This window comes from Bos mutus, chromosome 6, assembly GCF_027580195.1.
Source record: "Bos mutus isolate GX-2022 chromosome 6, NWIPB_WYAK_1.1, whole genome shotgun sequence".
Taxonomy (NCBI): Eukaryota; Metazoa; Chordata; class Mammalia; order Artiodactyla; family Bovidae; genus Bos; species Bos mutus.
This window is the reverse complement of record NC_091622.1, coordinates 17506957-17533238: the sequence shown is the minus strand read 5'-3', so window position 1 is coordinate 17533238 and position 26282 is coordinate 17506957. Positions and strand designations below refer to the sequence as shown.

Sequence of the window (26282 nt, the reverse complement as noted above, 5' to 3'; positions counted from 1 at the left end):
ACAAGCTGGAATCAAGATTGCAGGGAGAAATATCTATAACCTCAGATATGCAGATGACACCACACTTATGGCAGAAAGTGAAGAGGAATTAAAGAGCCTGTAGATGAAAGTGAAAGAGGAGAGTGAAAAAGCCGGCTTAAAATTCAACATTCAAAAAATGAAGATCATGGTATCTGGTCCCATCACTTCATGGCAAATAGATGGGGAAAAAATGGAAACGGTGACAGACTTTATTTTCTTGGGCTCCAAAATCACTGTAGATAGTGACTGCAGCCATGAAATTAAAAGACACTTGCTCCCTGGAAGCACAAACCTGGACTGTGTATTAAAAACCAGAGACATTACTTTGCCAACAACAAAGCTATGGTTCTTCCAGTAGTTGGATGTGAGACTTGGACCACAAAAAAGGCTGAAGTTGGTGCTTTTGAGCTGTGGTGCTGGAGAAGACTCTTGAGAGTCCCTTGGACTGCAAGGAGACCAAACCAGTCAATCCTAAAGGAAATCAATCTTGAATGTTGGAAGAACTGATGCTGAAGCTGAAGCTCCAATACTCTGGCCACCTGACGTGAAGAGCCAACTAAGTAGAAACGACCTTGATGATGGGAAAGATTGAAGGCAGGAGGAGAAGGGGACGAAAGAGGATGAGATGGTTGGATGGCATCAATGACTCAATGGACGTGAGTTTGAGCAAGCTCTGGGAGATCATGAAGGACGGGGAGCCTGGCGTGCTGCAGTCCATGGGGGTCTCGAAGAGTAGGACACAACTGAGCAACTGAACAACAAAGGACCAAAAATTAAGGTTCATGAGGCAGGAATCTGTACTGTGTAATTCACTGCCACACCCACAGTGGTTTGCACGGTGCCTAGTATGTACGGCACCGAGTATCTGCTAAATTAATCTACAGGATCGATCAGTACAAGCAGAAATACATACTTTCAAATGTGAAGTGAAATAATTTCCTTAGGAAAGCATATAATTGAAATCCTTCCCCAAAAGAGGGTGGTACCTGAAAAAGCAACTGCGTCAAGAAAGCTTTTACATTTCTTTTGTCACGACCCAAATGAATAATTTTTCAAAAGAAAATTTCTATCTTAAACTAGAATAGTGCCAGAATATCCTTCTGCTGTAAAATTATTTATATTGTACTTGAGGTGTAATGAGGCCACTTGAAAGTAAAAGCCAGAAGCATGTGAAAATGAGTTCTAGGAATTCATGTACCTGGAGTCCTAGATACAGAATCCAATATATTCATGAGCAGGTTAGCACAGATCTCTGAAATACTCATAGGTTAACTGTGTGAATACAATTAGATGACATATACACTCAGTGCAAAGACCAAGGGGGAAACCACGATAGTAATTCAAGGGAGAACTGGTTAGAAGCTAAAGAAGAAGAAAGACCACTTTCCCCCAGTTCTAACCATCAAAGCAAATACTTTAAAAAACAAAGCCCCACATACATGTCCTTTACAACAAGCATTTATTAGACATTAGTTCCTTATCTATTCCTTTTTCCAAAACCTTGAATGAAACTGTCCAATTATGAGACTGTCTAGCAAGCACAGTATAGACTAATAAAAGGAGGAAGAGACCATAACACAGACAATATAAAAGGAAGAATCATTAATTAGGAACAAACAAATTAGGAATAGGCAAAAATTAAGGCCACAGAGATTAAGGCAAGTAACAGCATCAAAAAAAGGAAAAAAAAAAAACAAACAAACAGGTAAACACTGTAGTGAAAGATATAAGAAAAAATGCAGCTTCAAACCAAACTATGGAGAACCTTGAACACAAGTCACCTTAATCCTACAAACACTGGGGAAAATCAATACATATTTTAGAGTAAATGACAGAAAGGATCAGACTACATTTTAGAAAGATGATTCTTCCAACAACATAAAGTGGAATAAAAGGCATATAGAACTGGAGGTGGGGTGACCACTTGAGGGAATATCGAGTAGCATGAGCCTAAAATTACAGTGACAGTCAATCCTGCCTTTTTTACCACTGGGTTGGGGGGAAGCAAAATCCTGTGCATAACAGACATCATGTGAGCCTGTAGTTTCACTTTACAGAATCATGGTTAAAAGTAAGTCCATACAGTGAAGAATCTTGGATTGAATCAGAGAACAGGAAAGGACATTAGTGGGAAAACTGGTGAAATCCAAATAAGCTTGTGCTTTAGTACCAAGGTTAATTTCACAGTGCTGAGAGACGATCTATGATTATGCAAGTTATTAACCTAAGAGGAAGCTAATGAAGGATATATAAGAACTCTGTCCTACTTTTAGATTCACAGAAGAGTCACAAAATTTTATTAATTAAAAAAAAAAAATCATCTGACCACTACTACCAAAAAAAAATAGCCTCTATGTACTAAAGGGTCAAATTCAAATGATGCTATTCTGAGCAGGGTCCCAAAGAAGTATTTAGGAATTGAAGGAAAGAAAGGAAGGAAGGAGGATGGCCATCACTTATTAAGTAACTAATCCCTTTTTTAAGTGTCTGAACTATCTGGAATTATCTAAAGCCCATAAAATGGATTCAGAGATTCATGAACCAAAACTTTACAATATCTATGTGCATTTTTCTGAAGTTTCATAACACACATAAGAATCACTAGATGTAGAAAATAGATAATTCAAACTAACAGAAAATAGAACTATGTATAACTTTCCAACATTGATATGACAAGTCTTAAAAAAGAAAATATGGGTTCACAACACAAAACATACAAACAAAATTATCTCAAAATATAAAGGAAGGAACTTCCCTGGTGGTCCAGTGGTTAAGAGTCCACCTGTCAATGCAGGAGACATGGGTTCGATCCCTGGTTCAGGAAGATCCCACATGCCACGGAGCAACTAAGGCCCTGTGCCACAACTACTCAGCCCACGCGCCCTGCCTACTGAGCTCATGACCCGAACTACTGAAGCCTGCACGCCGGCTCGAGAAGTCTAGGCAATGAGAAGACCATGCACTGTGATGGAGACTAGCCCCAGCCTGGTGCAACTAGAGAGAGCCTGCATGCAGCAATAAAGACTCAGCACAGCCAAAAATAAATTTAAAAAGAAAGAAAAAATACTGAAAACACAGCTCAATGAAAATGACACAGAATACTTACTGTGCGTGCGTGCTAAGTTGCTTCAGTCATGTCCGACCCTTTGCGACCCCACGGTCTGTAGCCCTCTAGGTGCCTCTGTCCATGGGATTCTCCAGACAAGGATATTGGAGTGGGTTGCCATTTCCATCTCCAGGGGATCTTCCCCAACCCAGGGACTGAACCCGCATCTCTCACATGTCTCTCCCTTGGCAGGCAAGTTTTTTACCTCTAGTTTCACCTTACTAATTTCATACAAATTTATAAGAAAACTATAAACAACCCCACAAAGGAGAGTAAGGATAGACAGTACACTGAAAATGAAACAGATCTCCCAACTGACCACCTAACAAAGAAAAAGACCAGCTAATCTATAAAATCAAACTTTCCTGAACCCATCACAGAGCTGAGGTCCTAACTCAGTAACATGAACTGCTTCCAAAGAGTGACAAGTCCCACCAAAAAAAGTCAAGACACATGAATTATCTCCCTATAGTAGAGGATGGGAAGAAGAGATGGCTATAGTAAAGACAGAAAGAAGAAAACAGCTTTAAAGATTTAAAAACTCCAATGGCTGAGTGTGGACTTGTGTGGCAGGTTGTTATCACTGGGAACTCAGACACTAGGAGTTCTGCACTCACCCTAAGCGGGCCTGTAACAGGTTTGCAGAAGGAAGATGAGAAGCAGGTCTGGAGACCGGAGAGTGAGCTCCCTCAGTGGTGTAGGCACAAGGCTCTGCCTGCCCCCTGCAACACTGTCTCATCCAACACAAAAGCCTTAAGCTGAAGGAGGACGGCAAGGACCCCTCACTCCGCCCAGGGTCCACTGTTTTGGGGGAGTTCTGTAGAAGCAAGTAGTCATGTACAGATGTGAGAGTTGGATCATAAAGATCCAACTGAGATCTTTATGATCTTCAGCTGAGCACTGAAGAATTGATGTTTTTGAATTGTGGTGCTGCAGAAGACTCTTGAGAGTTCCCTGGACTGCGAGGAGATGAAACCAGTCAATCCTAAAGGAAATCAACCCTGAATATTCACTGGAAGGACTAAAGCTAAATGAAGCTGAAGCTCCAATACTTTGGTCAGCTGATGCAGAGAGTCAACTCACTTGAAAAGACCCTTATGCTGGGAAAAAATAAAGGCAAAAGAAGAAGGGACCAGAAGAGGATGAGATGGTTAGATAGCATCACTGATTCAATGGACATGAATTTGGGCAGACTCTGGGAGACAGCGGAGGACAGAGGAGCCTGGCATGCTTTAGTCCATGGAGTCACAAAGATTTGAACACAACTTAGCGACTGAACAACAGCAACAATAGAACCAAGTATGGTCCACCGAAAGGAGGTAGAAGAAACTGTCTTGGCCCAAGACCCTGAACCAATACAAACCAGGGATCTACACGTGAGGAGCACAAGACTCATCCTCCAAGACCTCCCAGGTTCAAGGAGAGGCTAGCTACCGTGCAGGGAGGGGAAGAGACATTGAGAAAGAACCCCCTCAAGCCCTAGGGACACAGGTCCTGCTTAAGACTGAAGCTGGGACTTCCCTGGTGGGACAGTGGATAAGAATCTGCCTGCCAAGGCAGTGGATATGTGTTTCATCCCTGCTCTAGGAAGATCCCACGTGCCACAGAGCAACTAAGCCTGTGCACTACAACCACCTAGCCCATATGCCTAGAGCTGTGCTCTGCAGCAAAAGAAGCAACCCCAGTGAGAAGCCCATGCACCACAATGAAAAGTAGCCCCTGCTCACCACAGCTAGAGAAAGCCCATGCAGAGCAATGAAGACCCAGCGCAGTCAAAAAATAAAAAGAAAGAAGTTAATTAATTTTAAAAATATTGTGCCTCCTTTATTAAAAAAGAAAAAAGACTGAAGCTGCAACTTCAGTAGAACTGGAAACCACCACCACTTCCCCATCATGAGCCCAGCTGCTGCTGCTCCTGCTAAGTCGCTTCAGTCGTGTCCAACTCTGTGCAACCCCATAGACGGCAGCCCACCAGGCTCCCCCGTCCCTGGGATTCTCCAGGCAAGAACACTGGAGTGGGTTGCCACTTCCTTCTCCAATGCACGAAAGTGAAAAGTGAAAGGGAAGACGCTCAGTCGTGTCCGACTCTTAGCGACCCCATGGACTGCAGCCCACCAGGCTCCTCTGTCCATGGGATTTTCCAGGCAAGAGTACTGGAGTGGGGTGCCATTGCCTTCTCCAAGCCCGGCTAGCTCGAGGTAGTAAGTGGTAATAAGTGTGGTAATAAACCACAGTAGTTTACTGCTGAGAGAGGAGCAAGAACACTAGTACAGGCATCGAGTGAATGCTAAAAGCTGCAGGTAAAGTAGAAACACTGGAGAAATCTCTCTGCAGGCCAGATCCCACACTAAGGACGAGGTGGAACAGCTCACCACTGGAGAAATCTGGTAGTACATTAAAAGTAACCATAGAATAAGGAAACAACACAGAAAATCGTAGAAAATCTGCAAGAGACTACCAAAAACTACTAGAGTTAATCAACGAATTTGGTAAAGTTGTAGGTTACAAAATTAATATACGGAAATCTGTTGCATTTCTATACACTAACAATCAGCTATCAGAAAGAGATCTTAAGACAATTCCATTTGCAATCACATCAAAAAGAATAAAATAGGAATAAATCTAGCTAAGCAAGTAAAAGACTTGTTACCAGAAAACTATAAGACACTAATGAAAGAAACTGAAGATGACAGATGGAAAGATATACCTTGGCCATGGATCGAAAGAATTAGTTCAGTTAAAATGAGCACACTACTCAAGGCAGTCTACAAATTCAATACAATCCCTAACAAATTACTAATGGCATTTTTTACAGTAGTGGAATAAATAATCTTAAATTTTGTATGGAAACACAGAAGACTCCAAACAGCTAAAACAATCTTGAGAAAGAAGAACAAAGCTGGAGGTATCACGCTCCCTAAAAATTTCAAACTACACTATAAAGCTACAGTCCTCAAAATGTTATGGTACAAAAACACACAGATCAAACAAACAGAATAGAGAGCCCAGAAATGAACCCACACTTATATGGGCAATTAATCTACAACAAGGGGGCCAAGAATATACAATAGGAAAAAGACAGCCTCTTCAATAAACAATTTTAGGAAAACTGGATAGCTACAGGCAAAAGAATCAAACTGCCAACTTTCTCACACCATATAAAAAATAAATTAAAAATGGATTAAAGTCTTAAATGTAAGACCTGAAACCATAAAACTTCTACAAGAAAACACACACAGTATGGTCTCTGGCCTTAATAACATTTTTTTTTTTTTTTTTGGCTATGTCTCTTCAGCAATGGAAACACCATCAAAAACAAACATATGGGACTACATAAAAACAAAAGCATTTGCACAGCAAAGGAAATTAACAACAAAACAAAAAGGTCTCCTACTGAATGGGAGAAGATATTTTTCAAATGATCCATCTGAAAAGGTTAATATCCAAAATATACAAAGAACTCATACAACTAACATAAAAAAAAAAGATTAAAAAATAGGCAGAGGCTCTGAGAAGCTGAACAGACATTTTCACAAAGAAGACATGCAACTGATAAACAGGTCCATGAAAAGATGCTCAACATCAATGATCATCAGGGAAACACAAATCAAAACCAAAATGAGACATTACCTCACACCTGTCAGAAGGGCTATTTTCAAAAAATACAACAAGTTATAGCAAGTATTGTCAAGAATATGGAGAAAAGGGAACCCTCATACTCTATTGGTGGAATATATATTAGTGTAGCCACTTAGGAAAACAGCACGGATAGTCCTCAAAAAAATAAAAATAGAGCTATCATATGATCCAGCAATAACTCTTCTAGGTATTTGTCCAAAGAAAATAAAAACACTAATTAGAAAAAATATACACACCCCTATGTAGCATTATTTACACATCCCGGATATGGATGCAACCCAAGTACCCATCAATAGATGAATGAATAAAGTTGTGGTAGATGTATACAATGAAAATTAGCCATAAAAGAGAATGGAATCTTGCCACTTATGACAGTATGGATGACCCAGAGGATATGATTAAGTCAGACAGAGAAAAAGAAACACTGTATGATTTCACTTATATATGGAATCTAAAAAAAACAAATGAACAAGCTTAACAAAACAGAAACAGAGTTATTGACACAGAGAACAAAAGGGTGTTTACCAGAAGAGAAGGGACTGGGGAGAAGGAAAGAAATAGGTGAGGTTGATTCAGAGGTACAAACCTACAGCTCCAAGAGAAATATACAATGTGTGGAATATAGTTAATAACTAAGTAATATTTTTGTGGTGACATGTAATAATTAGATTTATTATGGTGATCATTTTGGAATGTATAAAAACACCATTCTGTGGTGTGACAGAAACCAACCCAGGGTTCTAGGTCAACTGGAAGAAGCACAAGCTAGAATCAAGATTGCCGGGAGAAATAGCAATAACCTCAGATATGCAGATGACACCACCCTTATGGCAGAACGTGAAGAGGAACTAAAGAGCCTCTTGATGAAAGTGAAAGAGGAGAGTGAAAAAGTTGGCTTAAAGCTCAACATTCAGAAAACGAAGATCATGGCATCCGGTCCCATCACTTCATGGGAAATAGATGGGGAAACAGTGGAAACAGTGTCAGACTTTATTTTTGGGGCTCCAAAATCACTGCAGATGGTGACTGCAGCCATGAAATTAAAAGACGCTTACTCCTTGGAAGAAAAGTTATGACCAACCTAGATAGCATATTCAAAAGCAGAGACATTACTTTGCCAACAAAGGTCCGTCTAGTCAAGGCTATGGTTTTTCCTGTGGTCATGTATGGATGTGAGAGTTGGACTGTGAAGAAGGCTGAGTGCCGAAGAATTGATGCTTTTGAACTGTGGTGTTGGAGAAGACTCTTGAGAGTCCCTTGGACTGCAAGGAGATCCAACCAGTCCATTCTGAAGATCAGCCCTGGGTGTTCTTTGGAAGGAATGATGCTAAAGCTGAAACTCCAGTACTTTGGCCACCTCATGTGAAGAGTTGACTCATTGGAAAAGACTCTGATGCTGGGAGGGATTGGGGGCAGGAGGAGAAGGGGACGACAGAGGATGAGATGGCTGGATGGCATCACTGACTCGATGGACGTGAGTGTGAGTGAACTCCGGGAGGTGGTGATGGACAGGGAGGCCTGGCGTGCTTCGATTCATGGGGTCGCAGAGAATCGGACACGACTGAGCGATTGAACTGAACTGAATGCTTTAAAAACACACAAACATACAAACAAACTCACAAAGAAAGAGATCAGATTTGTAATTACCAGAGGAAGGGGCGGGGAGGAGAGGGAACTGGAGGAAAGTAGTCAAGAAGCACAATCTCCAGTGATAAGGTGAATACTGGGGATGTCACGGACAACATTACAAGTGCCATTAGCCCTGCTGTATGTTATATACTAAAGTTCCTGAGAGAGCAAATCCTAAGAGTTATCACACACACACACATTCACAAACATTTCTATTTCTTTAATTTTGGGTCTATATGAGATGATGGATGTTCACTACACTTACTGTGACAGTCACTTCATGATGTAAGTCAAATCATTATGCTGTACACTATAAACATACAATGCTGTGTGTCGATTATGTCTCAATAAAATTGGAAGAAAAAAAAGAACTTAAAATATACATGTTACTCCATATTACCACCATCCTTCATTTGGAGAGGGAATGTTATAAATCGGACATAATCATTCTCTGGGAATTCGCTCTTTGACATCCTCTTACCCGTTCCTGTAGAAGCTCCACCACCTGCTGGACACAGTCATTTACATCACAGGAGTCTGTTTTCAGCACTAATTCAGGGGCCTCTGGCTTTTCATATTCAGAATCAATCCCAGTGAAACCTATAAAAGGTAACAGATGACAGAGAGGGTGCAAATTAAAATAGGTTTGTTTCTTCAGCACAAGTCTCTGCTATGCTGAAGTTCATTTTTACACTCCCCTTTAGGTTACAGAGTCATATTACTGAAACTTCTTTCTGGGAAGAAGATTTCTAATTAAACTTTTGTTCCCTCTCTGAACATAAACAGTTGATCCTCCTTATTCGCAGTGATCATGTTCAAATGCCACAAACACAGATGTAGTGAATACTAAACCACAGCTCCAAGCAGATACATGGAGGTGGGTTCCTGTGAGCCTCCTGTCACCAAATTTTTATCAACCAATTAATATATAACTTTTAATGAATATTTATATATATAGTTGATTCATTAACACCAAAATAATGGCTACAAGCACCAGAATTCACATCTGAACAAAACTTACTTATCTAACACGTGTATTTTCTCCCCAAGACAGGTCAGTCTTCCTGCAGTTCAAACAACCAGACAACACTTCAGCACCATGCCAAGGTAGAGGAGTGCATTTTAAAAAAGCAAAATCACCAAAAAGCTAAAAAATAAAAGACATGGCACTGAACAGGCCGTGTAAAGCACACTCCTTTGCAGCATGAGAGCTGAAACACAAAGGCGTTGTTCAGACTTGAGCCAGGACCGTGTACTCTGGGTGACTAAAACGCTGCTGCTCTGTGTGTGTTTACAAGCCAAAGCACTGTGGCTACACTGATGTGGGGGTTACAAATAAGCTTGAGTGAGTAGGCACATGTGCAGACCTGGAGTCTTCAAATAATGAAGTCAGACAATACTTCTATCACCTTTCCTTCCCTCTGTTAAGTAAGTGCCTTGTAAGAAGAAACAGGAATGAATACAAAGTGACCCAGAGCATCCAATTTCTCCACAGGGACACAGGACATAGTGCCTAAGCTCTGGGCATACAACCAACCTCATCGAGGTCTTTTTTCCTCTCAGTGAAAAAACTGATGCCAAGTCAATCTGTCCATTATATTCACCAGGATTATCTGCAGCCAAATTAAAGCTCTGCAAGCTTCTTCTGCCACCACAGTCAGTGTTCAAGATCACATTAAGTTAATCAGGATCCATTAACTACTATTGGCTCAAGTAAAACGTAGGTGAGGAATCCTGTTATATCATCAAATACGTTCCACAATCAAATGCAATCAATTTAGGTATTAACCACTATTTGGATTTTCCCTATCATATATGTGCTACTGTGTAACTGCTAGAAGAGAAAGAATACATGTTGCTACCACAGAATGGGCTGACTGAGCTAAACGTATGCTATTCCTGTCTTTCACATTATTCCATACCTAAGTCATTCAGGGCCTATTTGCCTTGGAACACCAATTCCTGGGTTAGAATGGTAAATACGAATTTAAAATCATTACTATTAAGAGGCATAGGCATCAAATGAACCGACTTACAAAACAGAAAGAGACTCACAGGCTTAGAGAACAAAGTTAATGATTGCAGGAGGAGAAAGACAAGGGGAAGGGACAGTTGGGGACTTTGGGATGGACATGTACACTCTGTTATATTTAAAATGGAAAACCAAAAGGACCTACTGTATAGCACAGGGAACTCTGCTCAAAGGTATGCAGCAGCCTCGATGGGAGGGGAGTCTGGGGAAGAATGGATACATGTATTGTGTGTGGCTGAGTCCCTTTGCTGTCCACCTGAAACTACCACAACATTGTTCGCTGACTATATTCCAACATAAAATTCAAAGATTTTTTTTTCTTAAAAAGAGGCATAGGTATCAAAGAAGCTTTGAGATGAACACTATAAGTCTACAACCCACCTATTTCATTCTTTTTCTATCTCATATTCCTAAGTATCACATAAAGTCCCAAGCCCAAGAAGAAATTTTTGCATTACTGATACTTCCAACAGTATCACTGGTAAGTCACAGTAACATAGATCGGGAACAAACAAATCTGGTTATTTAAAACTCTAGTTCATAAGTTCTAATTCTCAAATGTGGCTACAACTTGGAATCACCAGGTCCTACCCTCAAGAGATTCTGATTTCATTGGTCTGGGGTTCAGCCTTGGCACTAGATTTTTTAAGTTCTCCTAGGTGATCCTTGTGTGCAGCAAAGCTTGAAGATCACTGTGTTGGGAGGTTTGGTTTAACATTTTAAAAGTCCAGGAAGTTTCCTCCTCCTTAATTTATCCCGTAAGTGATTATAATAAATGTACATTGTGAGGAAAACATTTATATAAGTAGATTATAACTACTTAAGAACTAATCATGAAAATAATCTAGGTATTAAAAGTATCTGACTTAGGCATACACTTACAGTTTAGTAATGCCATATAAAAGCCTGAGGTCCACTGAATGGATGTAATACCACCTGTCCTTGAATTTTTACCATCAAGGATCATTGCTAAGAAACTCTCTAAGCACCATTCTAACAACGAATGATTTCTAAAGACTACCCGGTCAGGAACTCTAATATTATGGCTAACCTAAAATAAATAAATGTGGGTACACTCAAGCACACGGGTATACATTAACCTAAGGAACGTTTTATCAATGCCTAGTCAGAGGAATTAAGAAATACTTGGCAAACAAGCAACACGTAGAAAACTGAACTAATACAAACATACTCCCAGATGCAGAATGCAAACTGCAAGTGACTTAAGCTATTTTGGCTTTGGTCTTATTCAACTTTACATCCCTAGCACCAAACACAAACTTTGCAAATAGACAGCGGAGGTCAATGTGCTAAACACATGATTTCTACTCCAACTTCCATACCATTCCACAAGCATTTACTGTGTATGTACTAAGTATGATGCTTTGGGCCATATGTTGTTCAGTCACTCAGTCGTGTCCGACTTTTTGTGACCCCGTGGACTACAGCACATCAGGCTTCCCTGTCATTCACCATCTCCCAGTATTTGCTCAAACTCATGTCCATTGAGTTGGTGATGCCATCAAACCATCTCATCCCCTGTTGTCCCCTTCTCCTACCTTCAATCTTTCCCAGCAGCAGGACCTTTTCCAATCAGTAGGCTTTTCACATTAGGCAGCCAAAGGTTTGGAGCTTCAGCATCAGTCCTTCCAATGTATATTCAGGGTTCATTTCCTTTAGGATTGACTGGTTTGATCTCCTTGCTGTCCAAGAGACTCTCAAGAGTATTCACCAGCCCCAGAGTCCAAAGGAATCAATTCTTTGGCACTCAGCCTTTTTTACTGTCCAGCTCTCACATCCATACATGACTAGTAGAAAAACCATAGCTTTGACTATATAGACTTTTGATGGCAAAATAACATCTCTGCATTTTAATATGCTGTCTAGGTTTGTCATTGCTTTTCTTCCAAGGAGCAAGTGTCTTTTAATTTCATGGCTGCAGTCACTGTCTGCAGTGATTCTGGAGCCCAAGAAAATTAAGTCTGTCACCGTTTCCATTGTTTCCCCATCTATTTGCCATGAAGTAATGGGACCGGATGCTATGATCTTTGTTTTCTGAATGTTGAGTTTTAAGCCAGCTTTTTCACTCTCCTCTTTCACCTTCATCAAGAGGCTCTTTAATTCCTCTTTGCCTTCTTCCATAAGAATGGTGTCATCTGCATATCTGAGATTATTTATATTTCTCCCTGCAATCTTGATTCCAGCTTGTGTTTCATCCAGCCTGGCATTTTGAATGATGTATTCTGTACATAAGTTAAATAAGCAGGGTGACAATATACCATTTGACGTACTCCTTTCCCAATTTGGAACCAGTCCATTGTTTCATGTCCAGTTCTACTTGTTGCTTCTTGACCTGCATGCAGATTTCTCAGGAGGCAGGTAAGGTGGTCTGGTATTCCCATCTCTTAAAGAATTTTCCACAGGTTGTTGTGATCCACACAGTAAAAGCTTTAGCGTAGTCAATGAAGCAGAAGTAGATATTTTTTCTGGAATTCTCTAGCTTTTTTTATGATCCAACGGATGTTGGCAATTTGATCTCTGGTTCCTCTGCCTTTTCTAAATCCAGTTTGTACATGTGGAAGTTCCCAGTTCACATACTATTGAAGCCTCGCTTGAAGGATTTTTTAAAATTAATTAATTTATTTTAATTGGACGCTAATTACTTTACAATATTATAGTAGTTTTTGCCATACGTTGACATGAATCAGCCATGGGTGTACATGTGTTCCCCATGCTGAACCCCCTCCCACCTTCGCTTGGAGGATTTTGAGCATTACTTTGCCAGCACATGAAATGAGGATAATCGTGTGGTAGTTTGAGCATTCTTTGGCATTGCCTTTCTTTGGGATGGGAATGAAAAGCGACCTTTTCCAGTCCTGTGGCCACTGCTGAGTTTTCCATATTTGCTTGCATATTGAGTGCAGCACTTTCACAGCATCATCTTTTAGAATCTGAAATAGCTCAGCTAGAATTCCATCACCTCCACTAGCTTTGTTCATAGTGATGCTTCCTAAGGCTCACTTGACTACACACGCCAGGATGTCTGGCTCTAGGTGAGTGATCACATCATTGTGGTTATCCAGGTCATTATGATCTTTTTTGTATAGTTCTTCTGTATATTCTTGCCACCTCTTCTTAATATCTTCTGCTTCTGTTAGGTCCCTACTATTTCTGTCCTTTATTAAGCCCACTTTTCCATGAAATGTTCCCTAATCTCTAATTTTCTTGAACAGATCTCTAGTCTTTCCCATTCTATTGCTTTCCTCTATTTCTTTGCACTGATCACTTATAAAGGCTTTCTTATCTTTCCTTGCTATTCTCTGAAACTTTACATTCAGATGGGTATATCTTTCCTTTCCTCCTCTGCCTTTCATTTCTCTTCTTTTCTCAGCTATTTGTAAGGCCTCCTCAGACAACCATTTTGCCTTTCTGCATTTCTTTTTCTTCAGGATGGTTTTTATCACCGCCTCCTGTATAATGTCATGAACCTCCATCCATAGTTCTTCAGGAATTCTACCAGATCTAATCCCTTGAATCTATTTGTCACTTTCATCGAATGGTCCAGCGGTTTTCCCTACTTTCTTCAATTTAAGTCTGAATTTTGCAATAAGTTCATGATCTGAGCCACAGTCAACTCCCTGTCTTCTTTTTACTGTCTGTATAGAGCTTTTTCATCTTCAACTACAAAGAATATAATCAATATAATCAATCTGATTTTCATATTGACCATCTGGTGGTATTAATGTATACAGTCATCTCTTGTGTTGCTGAAGAGGGTGTTTGCTATGACTAGTGCGTTCTCTTAGCAAAACTCTGTTAGTCTTTGCCCTGCTTCATTTTGTACTCCAAGGCCAAGCCAGCTGCTACTCCAGGTTATCTCTTGACTTCCTACTTTTAGGCCATGCTTTGTGCTAAATTCTAATAACACAAAAAATGGTAAAGAGGGTGCTTACTCCAGGTGGGCAGACAAACCTACCTCCCTCACCAATCCATCCTTGCAAAAACAACAAAACCAACTACAGTTAAAATAAGTAAAAGATTCAGACATCAGGATCCTGGACACATCCTTCAGCTTCTCTTTGCAAATCTCTATGACAAACAAACAGAAGTGAACACTGATAATCAACAGAGAGAGCTGTGTGCTCATTCACTGAGTCGTGTCTGACTCTGCAACCCCATGGGCTGTAGCCCACCAGGCTCCTCTGTCAATGGAATTCTCCAGGCAAGAATACTGGAGTGGGTTGCCATGCCCTCCTCCAGGGGTCTTCCCAACCCAGGGATCAAACCCAGGTCTCCCACATTGCAGGCAGATTCTTTACTGTCTGAGCCACCAGGGAAGCCCATGAATACTGGAGTGGGTAGCCTATCCCTTCTCCAAGGGATCTTCCTGACCCAGGAATTGAATCGGGGTCTCCTGCATTGTAGACGGATTCTTTACCAGCTGAGCTACCAGGTAAGCCAGAGGGTGACCTAGAAACTAAATGGATAAACTGGTTCCCTTCCTGTTTTTATCACATTCAGAACTGTTCTCCCTGAGTCAAGAAAGTACAGGCTTCATGGGTCAAACTGAGCTTCCAAGGTGGCAAGACTGGACACGAGCCTGCCCAAGGAACCAAATTCACCACCAGATTCAGTGGAACTCGCCCCAACTGCTAATGCATTCCCAGGCCCAGACAAAAGAGCTTAACAAGCATTTTCCTTCCTGTTCCACCTTTTCCTTTTCAGGGTCAGAAGCTGGTGCCAAAATTTATACTTCATGGAACTCCTGGGAGCTTCTGATAGTCCCAGGCTATCACATATTCCCTGCTGGGAAGGCAAATAAAAGTTACCAGCATGAATTGATCCCAAAGAGTGTAAACTAAATATCTATCTTTGATGCTTTTTTCATGTTGGCCTGCTCTCTCTTACTGTTAATAATAATAACAGACCAGGACCAATGTCAAAGGATGTCTAAAAGATAAATAGAATGACTGGTATCAAAGGCCACAGAGGAACAAGTTCTAAATGTTTCTATGCCAAATTTTCATCAGAGTTGAAACTATGGGAACAGACTATAAAACTGAAAATATAAGCTGCATGTACTTTGATATGTTAATTCAATCTAATGCAACAATCACACATAGAATGAATTTCAGATCATTCCAAGCACAATGTTATACATAAGAATGAGACATTTTCCTTGCTCTCAAGATGCTTATAATTTAGGCATTTTCCCCATTCACTATGGAATTTCTTACATTTTCACTAGAACAAAGACCACAGAAGTGCTAGGCACCAAATTACACCAATATGTTTCCACCAGCCCCCAAAATCCAAGTCCTCTAAAACCTGTCTTGTGAGTAGGATTTTAACCTGATGGATGATGCGGAGAATACACAGTACTACTACTGGTTAGGCCTGAGAGATCCAACTGTGTAGTAAGACCCACTCACTCTTCTCAAGGAGCTTCAAGTTGTTCGAATACTTTCATCTTTTAGAAAAGATTATCCGTCTCAGATATGGTAAGATGAAATATTTAAGGAAAGACAAATTGGGGAAAAAACATATTACTTACCTTTAATTTCTCCAGCCCGTGCTTTTTTGTAGAGTCCCTTGACATCCCTCTGTTCACAAACATGCAGGGGAGCATCGACAAACACTTCAAAGAAAGGCAAACTCGCACCCTCGTGAATCCGCCTTGCATTGTTGCGATCCTTAGGAAAAAGATGTGCGCAGAAACGTAACAAAGAATAATCACAGGAACCAAGGGTACGATAGTAATAACAAGGACAAGTCAAAGAGCTTTTCGGTTGAGTTAGTGCAAAATGTATTACTCAAAGTTTAATTTATATTTTAAAAATATAAACTGAAAATAAAAACCCAAGAAATCAGATTAAGAAGCCCATTCTGCACTAAGAATTTTAAAAGGGTTGCTATTCTGAAAATCGGATATATTGGGAAGTTCCAGGAGGCAGAATAAATGCCCCATAAGAACTTTCACCTAAACTTTATGAGGAACGTGAGCCAAAGCTCAGCTCCAATGCAAATGCCATCAGGCCGCTCTTTTAATAACTCACTCAACCTCAGCCTGTGCTGGCCTAAAAGTAACATCACCAGAAATCCATTCAGAACCCTGAGGCTAGTTTATTCTCTTGCCAAATACAAACCCCTGCAGCCACTGCACATCTCTAACACACCCCAAACTTTATTTTTCTGCATGGCTCCTAACCCCCAGCTCTGGTAATTACTTCATCGCCCAGTCTAAAACCTCTCCACTCTGTCTTCTGGAATACTCCGCCCTTTTCAGTGAACTACTTCTTCTTTCTGGTCTTAACTAAAACCAAGTTCTCCCTTCAGGCTTCACTCCCCTGCCTGTTCTCAAAGTCAGGCTCCACACTCACTCTATCCATCCAAGGCAGTACCACCATTTTTGCTGTCATTTACCATCATTCTTATGGTCCCTCCACTCAAGCCTACTTCCACTCTTACCAACGGCTACACCTCTGACTTTAAAAAGAAAATCCCCAGACACGAATGCTCTCCATCTCCCCTCTGCCGTATAAATATACCTACATCCCCTCCCGCACTCCTCCTTTCACAGATTCAAAATGCCCTAGCCCACAATGGAATACCACTCAGCCATATAAAAGAATGAGCTTTTGCCATCTGTGGCAGCATGGATGGGCCTGGAGGGCATCATGCTGATGACACAAGTTTGACAAAGAAAGACTAACACTGTATGGGATCACTTACACGTGGAATCTTTGAAAACACAACCAACTAGTGAATATAACAAAGAAGAAGCCAACTCACAGAGAGAGAAAAATCAGTGATTACCAAAGGGGAGAGGAGGGAAGGGGCAACACAGGGGTGGGGAGTGAGAGAGACAAAACTACTCGGTGCAAGATAGGTTCAGGGATGCACTGTACCACACAGGGAATGGAGCCAACATTTTGTAGTAACTGTAAATGGAAAGTAACTTTTAAAATTATACGTTTAAAAAAAATCTCCTTCTGGATAGTTGGGGGGTTGGGGATGGACATGTACACATTGCTATGATTAAAACGGAGAGCAGACAGGGATCACACAGAATTCTGCTCAATGCTGTGTGGTGGCCTGGATGGGAGGGGAGTTGGGGGGAGAATGGATACGTGTGTATGTATGGCTGAGTCCCTCTGCTGTTCACCTGAAACTGTCACAACATTGTTAACTGGCTATATCCCAATACAAAATAACAAGTTAAAAAAAAAAATCCCTTCCCTCTAATGAAACTTGCTCAGTCCTGCTTCATCCGGAATCTTCAACCTTCTCTTTCTTCATGGACAACGAACAAGTAAAAGTCACTATTTTCCATTAAAAACAGGTGAACAAACAAATGATACAAAAATCCCCATGGTCATGGGCACTTGCCAGGCCATTCTGCCCACATTTGACACTACTGACCATCCATACCCCAACAAGGCTGCTCCCTGGTGGATCCCACACAGGCTGCCCAGGGCTCCTTCCACTGCACCCCTTGCTGCCGCACTGGCGGTGCCCACAGCTGATCAGGAGCCCACTGCTCACCCCACACAGTCCCGGAGCACTCTTCTCAACTGCTTTCACAGTGGAAACTACAACATACACACCAACTCTCCAGCCTGAACTCTCTCCATTTCTGAAATTAAACACCCTTTTGAAACTTGCTCGTATACACACCCTCCTGGACATCCCCCTTGCTGCTGCTGCTAAGTCGCTTCAGTCATGCCTGACTCTGTGCGACTCCATAGACGGCAGCCCACGAGGCTCCCCCATCCCTGAGATTCTCCAGGCAAGAACACTGGAGTGGGCTGCCATTTCCTTCTCCAATGCATGAAAGTGAAAAGTGAAAGTGAAGTCGCTCAGTCGTGTCCGACTCTCAGCGACCCCATGGACTACAGCCCACCAGGCCCTCCATCCATGGGATTTTCCAGGCAAGAGTACTGGAGTGGGGTGCCATTGCCATGTACCTTGAACATGTCCAAAAACTGAAAGCATTCTCTTTCCTCCCAGGCTCTCCTTCCCACTCATACTGCCCAAATCAAGGGATAAGAACACTATTCTCCTGGAATCCCCGGAGTTTTCCTGGTTCCTTCCCTTTGCCGTCCCATCTTGTGCATTTTGTCCCAAAGTCCTTCAGATTTTACCTCCAGACATTACACTAATCCACTCCTTGCCTAACTTCTGGTTCCACCTTATTTCTCTTGCCTGGACAAGTATGACACCCTTTTAATCAGTCTACTGGCTTCCAGCTTTGATCTGCTCAAAGGCACACTCTACACTGTACCCAGGATGACAAGATGATGCAAATTCAACCACGTCACTAAACTCTTCAGAGACCCCCCCCCCCGCCCCGTCTCAATCGCCATCAGGGTAAAAGCCAAGCTTCTCAGAGTGACAGGACAGGCCTCCTTCACCTGGGCCAACATTCTCAAGTCTTGCATTTGACGTTCTATTGATAATTAATGCCAATCTTTCCACCAGGCTGCTTGGATCTGATGCCTTTGCCATAGCCCCTGCAAACACGCTCACCCCTCTCCTGTGGCTACAGCAGTGCGCTCACTCAGAGTAAGCGCCATGCTAAGTCCTCAAGAACCCTGCCCCACACGTCCAGGCTGGCTGAGGGCCTCGCTTCTCTGAGTTCTCAGTGCTCAGTCACTCAGTCGTGTCCAACTCTTCACAACCCCATGGACCGCAGCTCACCAGGCTCCTCTGTCCATGGGATCTTCCGGGCAAGAACTGGAGTGGGTTGCCATTTCCAACTCCAGGGGATCTTCTGAACCCAGGGATCAAACCCATGTCTCTTGCATCTCCTGTACTGGCAGGTCGATTCTTTACCACTGTGCCTTCTGGGAAAGTACCCACAATGTACCTCTGTCACAGATCCTAATGTACTGAAATAATTTCATGAGCTTTATGACGTTAGTTTCTGGCACAGCAGCTCAATGGTGATCCTACTATTCCAACTGTCCTTCCAAATGAAGGTGTTCCCAAGTTTCCATCCGTCGCTCTCTTCTCATTCTCTATACTCTTTTGTTTTTCAGCTTCATCAAGGCTTCAACTAATCGAGTTAATGACTTCCAAAACTATATCTCAACTCTATACAACGTTCCTGAACTCCAGAACACATTTCCAAATAACCCAGTGGTCATCTTCACCTAGCTACGCCACCGACACTTCAAATCTTACCCACCTAAAATGACACGGTTTTCTCCTCCCTTCCTACTCTACATCTTCTAACTCGATCAGATCATCTTCTCTTCAGAAAGCACCCTCCTTCATGTTCACCCCCAATTCAGCAATCAATCCAGGCACGACATCCCACTGACACTACATGCTCAAGAGCTCTCAAATATGCCCCATCTTTTCTATTCCCACGGCCGGTGCCTGAATTCACCCCAAAAGCCTCCTAACTATTCTCCTACCTCTCGACCATTCTCATTCCAGGCTTTACAGTGACCTCATAAAAATACACACCCAGAGACACCATTCCCCAGCACAATCTCAGCTCTCCACCACGCCTGGGGCAAAGTCCTGAGCAGTCTGGAGTTTGGCGTGAGACTGCTGCAAATGGCTAGAGCTGCGTCTTTCCTCATGTTTATCCTGCACAGCAGCCAAAACAAACTACCTACAGGTCCCCAGGTGCAATTCCCTCACATGTCCATGCTTTTGTAACTACTGCAGTATCTCCTCTGTCTGAAATAGCTTTCTCCCTCTGGTCTAACTGGTACACTGGGTCACCCTTCGTGACTCACCTCAAGCAACACCACCTCTTTGGATCTTCCACAGCAGTTTTCATATACATACCCAATTGCTTGCCTTAAGATCACATCTCTATGCTCCCACCAAATCACTTACCAACTCCTTAAGGATAAGAATTATCAGGTTTATTTTTACAGCCAAGATGCCCAAGTTCAGGGGGGTGACACAGAAGAATACACATATCCTATATGACTTGGTACAAATATTATCGTGGATTTTTGACGTGCTCTAAGCATAATCTAAACCTCATTTCCACTCTCAGCGCTTTTAGGCATGAGATCAACAAAAGTTTTTTTCCATGCTAATGGAAACAACAGGGCCAAAAGAAGCATATTAGCATATACTTCTAGATACCCAGGTCTCAGCTGCTAGCTTTCCAAAGGTATTACTGGCTTTTTCTTTTTCCAAGAACTGCAAAGATTTCCAGAAGGTGCAAGAATATCACCATTATTATATATCACTGTGAAAACTGTTTCTATCCAAGGATTGAGGAACTGTAACAACTCTCATTCTCTTACACATTTCATTAGCTAGGATACTTTAAGCTGATGTATTGACACTGATCCCAATGCTTCAGGAAAATGAAAAGCAGCTAGTCCTCAAAGGGAGAAGGCAATGGCACCCCACTCCAGTACTCTTGCATGGAAAATCCCATGGACGGAGGAGCCTGGTGGGCTGCAGTCCATGGGGTCGCTAAGAGTCAGACACGACTGAGCGACTTCACTTTCACTTTTCACTTTCATGCATTGGAGAAGGAAATGGCAACCCACTCCAGTGTTCTTGCCTGGAGAATCCCAGGGACGGCAGAGCCTGGTGGGCTGCCATCTATGGGGTCACACAGAGTCGGACATGAGTGAAGCGACTTAGCAGCAGCAGTCCTCAAAGAACCTTTTACAACTCCTGCCACACTTCAATTAAGTGAATCTCTGTGATTAACACTCAATCTCATACTTAATCTATAATCTTTACAGCTTAAACTTTTTTAAAAATCTAAGTAACCCATCCAGATTTATGTTACAATAATAGAATTGTGCTATTACTTATTACACTTACTGCATACTTACTATACATCATCCCTGTGCTGACAGCAGTGAATGCATGAATTACCCAATCCTCAGGGCAACTCTAGCCTGGAAAATTCCATGGGCAGAGGAGCCTGGTGGGGCCACAAAGAGACACAACTGAGTGACTGAGTGCACGCGCACACACATGCACAAGCGTATACACACACACACACATATACACACCAATCCTACAAGGTAGGCATTACCCGAGCTTGGAAGGTTAAGTAAATTGGCCAAGGACCTAACAGTAACTGGGAGAGCCGAGATTTCAGTCTCTTGTTTCTGGCTTCTAAGCTGCTATCTTTAACCACTAAGCTATCTCGCCTGATTTTACATACCTGGGCTCCCTAAGAGGCTATGCTATCACTTAACAAATCTCTACTGTGTTCTAAATATCTACTGTGTTCCTCCATCTGGGCTTAGCATCAAGATAATAAAAACAAATCAGACAGAACCTCAGCATCAAGGAGCCAGGGGACTTTAGAGGCAGCAAAGCACAGTAGGCAAGAGCATGGATCCCAGTGACGCTGTCTGGGAGCAAATCCTTGTTCCTCCATGCAGTGTGTGAGCCTGGGTGATTTACATCTCTGTTTCCTCACCTCCACCCTCCTTATTGAGTGATGAGAACTAAGTGAGCTAGTTCACATGAAAGCACTTTAAAACTGTTATCAGTACACAGTAAGTGTCTAGTAAATGCTGGCTGCTATTATCATCATCATCACTGTTATTACTGCTGCTGCTGCTATTAGCATCATCAACCAAAAAACTGGTATTTATAATAAAACAATGTGACTGCCCTGGTGGTACAGTGGATAAGAATCCATCTGCCAATGTAGGGGACACGGGTTTGATCCCTGGTCTGTAAAGAATCCACGTGGCATGAAGCAACTAAGCCCGTACGTCACAGCTACTAAGACTACACTCCAGGGCCCACGAGCCGAACTAGTGAAACCCACGCACCCTCAAACCCGTATGCCACGACTACTGAGCCCACGTGCTGCAACCACTGAAGCCCATCATCCACCTAGAGCCCGTGCTCCAAAACAGAAGCCACCACCACGAGAAACCTGCATACCACAACGAAGAGGAGTCCCTGCCCACCGCAACCAGAGAAAGCCCGCACAAAGCAACGAACAGCCAGCACAGCCAAAAATTAATTAATTTTTTTTAATGTGTTAGGTACAATACCAAGGGCAACCAAGACAGATACCCTGCAAAGTCTGAGAGGAGGAGATACCCAACCTGAGACTCAGATTGACCAACTGATGCTGAGGTGAGGCAAGGAAAAAGAAGGTGAACGCCTTCTAAGGCAGAGAGAAACGAAATTCTCATGAGGAAAAACAACATGATTTTTCTCAAAGAAATACAAAGATGTGAATTAGTGCTGCTATGGTCTCTGTGAAAAAAATGTGATGAAAGATGAGCCTCAGGAATTGTGAGCAAAAAAAGTCCCAACTGGACACATGCTAAGAAATCTAACATTTTCCCTGGTGTTTAATGCATATTGAGTCTTTACTACAGGTTTTGTGAACTGAAAAGTCAAACTTGAAATAATTTGGCCATTGACTTGGTCAACAACTTTGGTTATACTTGGTCAACAACTTTAGTTATACTTGGTAGGGGCCAGGGGATGAGTGGGTCACAGCAAGCTTTTCAAAAATGAATTTACTTAGAAAGCTGCAGCACAGAAATGCTGTAGGTTAATTGTTTTAATTTGGATTTAGCCTCAAAGTACATGTCAATGTTTATACTACTTGCTTTTTCTGACACCATATTCTCAATATATGTAATTAGAACCACAATGGTGCAAAAGCCACATACCTGAGTATAAGGTGATATAAAACTTGTGATGCATACTAAGCCAGCATCTGCAAACAGCTTAGCTACTTCTGCGATGCGTCGAACGTTCTCTTCCCTGTCTTCAGGACTAAAGCCAAGATTTTTATTGAGACCTTGACGAATGTTGTCACCATCCAAAGTGTAGCATGGAATACCATGGCAAACCAAGTATTCCTCCAAAGCCATGCTTACTGTGGTCTTTCCTGCTCCAGATAAGCCTAAAAGTGAACAGTCCACAGATTTCAGATAGAAAATTGAGGATAATTACTTAATAATAAATAATTTTAATCACAGGCTTAATTATATTCATTATTCAAAGCAATCTCTTAGTAACATTCTTATCCAATATTTCTCTGTAAGATTTTACTATGTCTTAGCTAGAAAAACATCTATAATTTAAATATAATAAGCATTTATGTTTTAGTAATTCCTATCTAAATGCAAAGGCATCCCAGAAATCACTGAGCTACAAAGGCTTAACCAATCTGAATATTATATTTGGTTGATACAGATATTCACCAAGTCCTCTCGTTACCACTATTCTAAAGCTGCATGCCAATTCTAAAACAAAGTGATATGCCCAAATTACTTCTGGTGAGGGTAGAAAAAGAAAAGACCTAAGTCAGTGAAATAAATATTAGAAAGTGACCTCTAGATCCCAGAATCAACACTTCCCAAAGGCTATCACGATAAAAGTAACTGAGAATCTAATCCATAACATAATTAATCTAGAAAGAAAAGAATATTCTCATTTCACCTTCCTCTACTAATGATGTTTAGTCACTAAATGATGAGAAGTGAAGGAAAAGGAAAGAGTCTATTTATGCACTAATATGTGCCATCTTAGGGAGTATGTTATTACAGAATTCACAACTAAGACAGTTATGAGACAAGAGATACTGAAACCTCATGTACTGAAACTCTTGACGTGTCAGTATAGAAGGCAAAAAAAGATGATATGTTAAAAGGATCAATATAGCATTAGATGCTTTCTACATTAAAAATGTATATTAACAAGCATAGCAAGTAGTATATTTTGCAACATTGGCCTAAAAGCTTTTTTACAACAGGACATTGCCACTGTCCCATTCACAGGCAGAGTCTATTGTATTTCCCAGCCTTTGAATCTGGGCTGGACTTAGGACTCACCTATAACCAAAAGAATACAGTGAAAATGATGATGCGTGACTTTCAAGACCGGGTCAGAAAAAGCTATTCAGCTTCTCTTTGGATATTTAATTTGAGAGAAGCCAGCTGTTAAACAGGGCTTCCCTGGTGGCTCAGCTATAAAGAATCCACCTGCCAATGCAGGAGGCTCCAGTTTGACCCCTCAGTCAAGAAGATCCCCTGGAGAAAGAAATGGCAACCCCCTCCAGTATTCTTGCCTGGAGAATCCCCTGGACAGAGGAGCAGGGCAGGCTACAGGCCACAGGGTCAGAAAGAGTCAGACTCGACTTAGCAACTACACAACAGCTGTTAAATACTCTGAGACCACACGCTGGAGAAATGAGAAGTAGGTGTTCTAGTTGAGAACCCCAGCCAGCTAAGATCCCCGCTGATAAGCAGGACCTACCGTGAAGCTCCTACTGACACCCGACCAACTTTACATGACTGGAGCCCAAGCCAGCGCGACTGCAACCAAGCAAGACCCAGAGGGCAACTGCCCAGCAGAGCCCTCCTGACCTCCTTACCCACAGAATGGTGAGCGAGTTAAAATGGCTCCTCCACACCACTAGGTTTGGAGTAACTTGTTACGTATCAACAATGAGTGAACACAGAGGCTGGGGAGACTGGGTTTTTCTGTCCTTTGCTTACTGTTGTTTTAAACAGGGTCTCTGTGCATGCAATTACTTAAAATGAGGTCACACAGGACCTGGGATGGGCACTAAATCCAGGGACTGGTGTTTTTATAACAAGAGCGCGTGAAGGCGAAAGCAGACTGGAGTGGTGCGCCTACAAGCCAGGGAACGCTAAGGACTGCCAGAAGCACCAGGCGCTAGGAGAGGGGCGCGGAGCAGACTGTCCCTCAGAGCCCACAGGAGGAAGCCACCCTGATTTCAGGCCTCCAGCCGCCTCCTAAACTTCTGTTGTCTGAAGCCACTCAGTTTGCAGCAATTTGTTACAGGGGCCCTGGTAAAATAATATACAAATCAACATAAAAATCCAAAGAAAGCTGATCTGAAACAAAATCTGAGAAAAGGCAGTGTTTCAAGAAAATGGCGTACAAACTTGGACAGGTCTGGTTAAGCTACTGAATTGAAAGAAAAAGAAAGGGGAGGAGGAGCCAAGATGGCAGAGGAGTAGGACGGGGAGAACACTTTCTCCCCCACAAATTCATCAAAAGAGCATTTAAACGTCGAGTAAATTCCACAAAACAACTTCTGAATGCCGGCAGAGGACATCAGGCACCCAGAAAAGCAACCCAACTCTTCGAAAGGAGGTAGGAAAAAATATTAAAAACAAAAAAAAAGAGACAAAAGAGGGAGGGACGGAGTTCCGTCCCGGGAAGGGAGTCTTAAAAAGAGAGAAGTTTCCAAACACCAGGAAACCTTCTCACTGCCGAATCTGTGCCGAGCTTTGGAAGCACAGAGGGCAACATAACAGGGAGAAAAAATAAATAAACAATTAAAACTCGCAGATTGCGAGCCCTACTCCCCCAGCGGAGAAGCAGCGCAGACGCCTGCATCCGCCATTAGCAAGCCGGGGCTGGGCAGGGAGGCGCAGCGTGGGCTGCATCGCTGAGAGTAAGAATCTGGCCTGAATATCCTGAGCGCTATCTGAGCGAAATAATTTGGGCTAGCAAACCAGACTGTGGGATATCTACCACGCGAAAAGCCAGCCCTAACCTAAGACCACCAGGCCCGCGCACGGAACAAAGGACTGAACAGAGATAGCCGGCTGCAGACCTTCCCCCTCCGGTGACAGGCAGCCAGAGCTAGAGGGGGTCAATCGCAGCCCCAGAGAGACATTATCTATAAAACTGTAAGCAGGCTTCTTTGCTAACTAAAACTTCTTGGGGGGTCTGGACGGTCAACATCTGCCTGAGAAGGTGTGCCGGTTTTACACCCAGATAACCGAGTGGCGGGGAGGCGATAAGTCGCAGCATTGGCGCTCGCCAAACACCTCATCACCTGAGCTGCTCGGACCTGGGAAGAGCACAAAACGCAGGCCCAACTGAGTCTGCGCCTCTGAG

The 26282-nt window shown here is 42.3% G+C and overlaps 1 protein-coding gene across 2 annotated transcripts in view; it reads right to left on the bottom strand.

The window, feature by feature from the left end:
• Positions 1-26282, bottom strand: part of PAPSS1 (3'-phosphoadenosine 5'-phosphosulfate synthase 1) — a 121521-nt gene that overhangs the window by 68730 nt on the left and 26509 nt on the right. For both annotated transcript variants that reach the window (XM_070372042.1, XM_070372043.1), the window contains exons 3-5: positions 23072-23307; positions 15982-16120; positions 8877-8995 (exon numbers count right to left, since the gene is read on the bottom strand). In XM_070372042.1, the coding sequence (XP_070228143.1) occupies positions 8877-8995; positions 15982-16120; positions 23072-23307 (494 nt within the window). The remainder of the gene's footprint in view (positions 1-8876; positions 8996-15981; positions 16121-23071; positions 23308-26282) is intronic.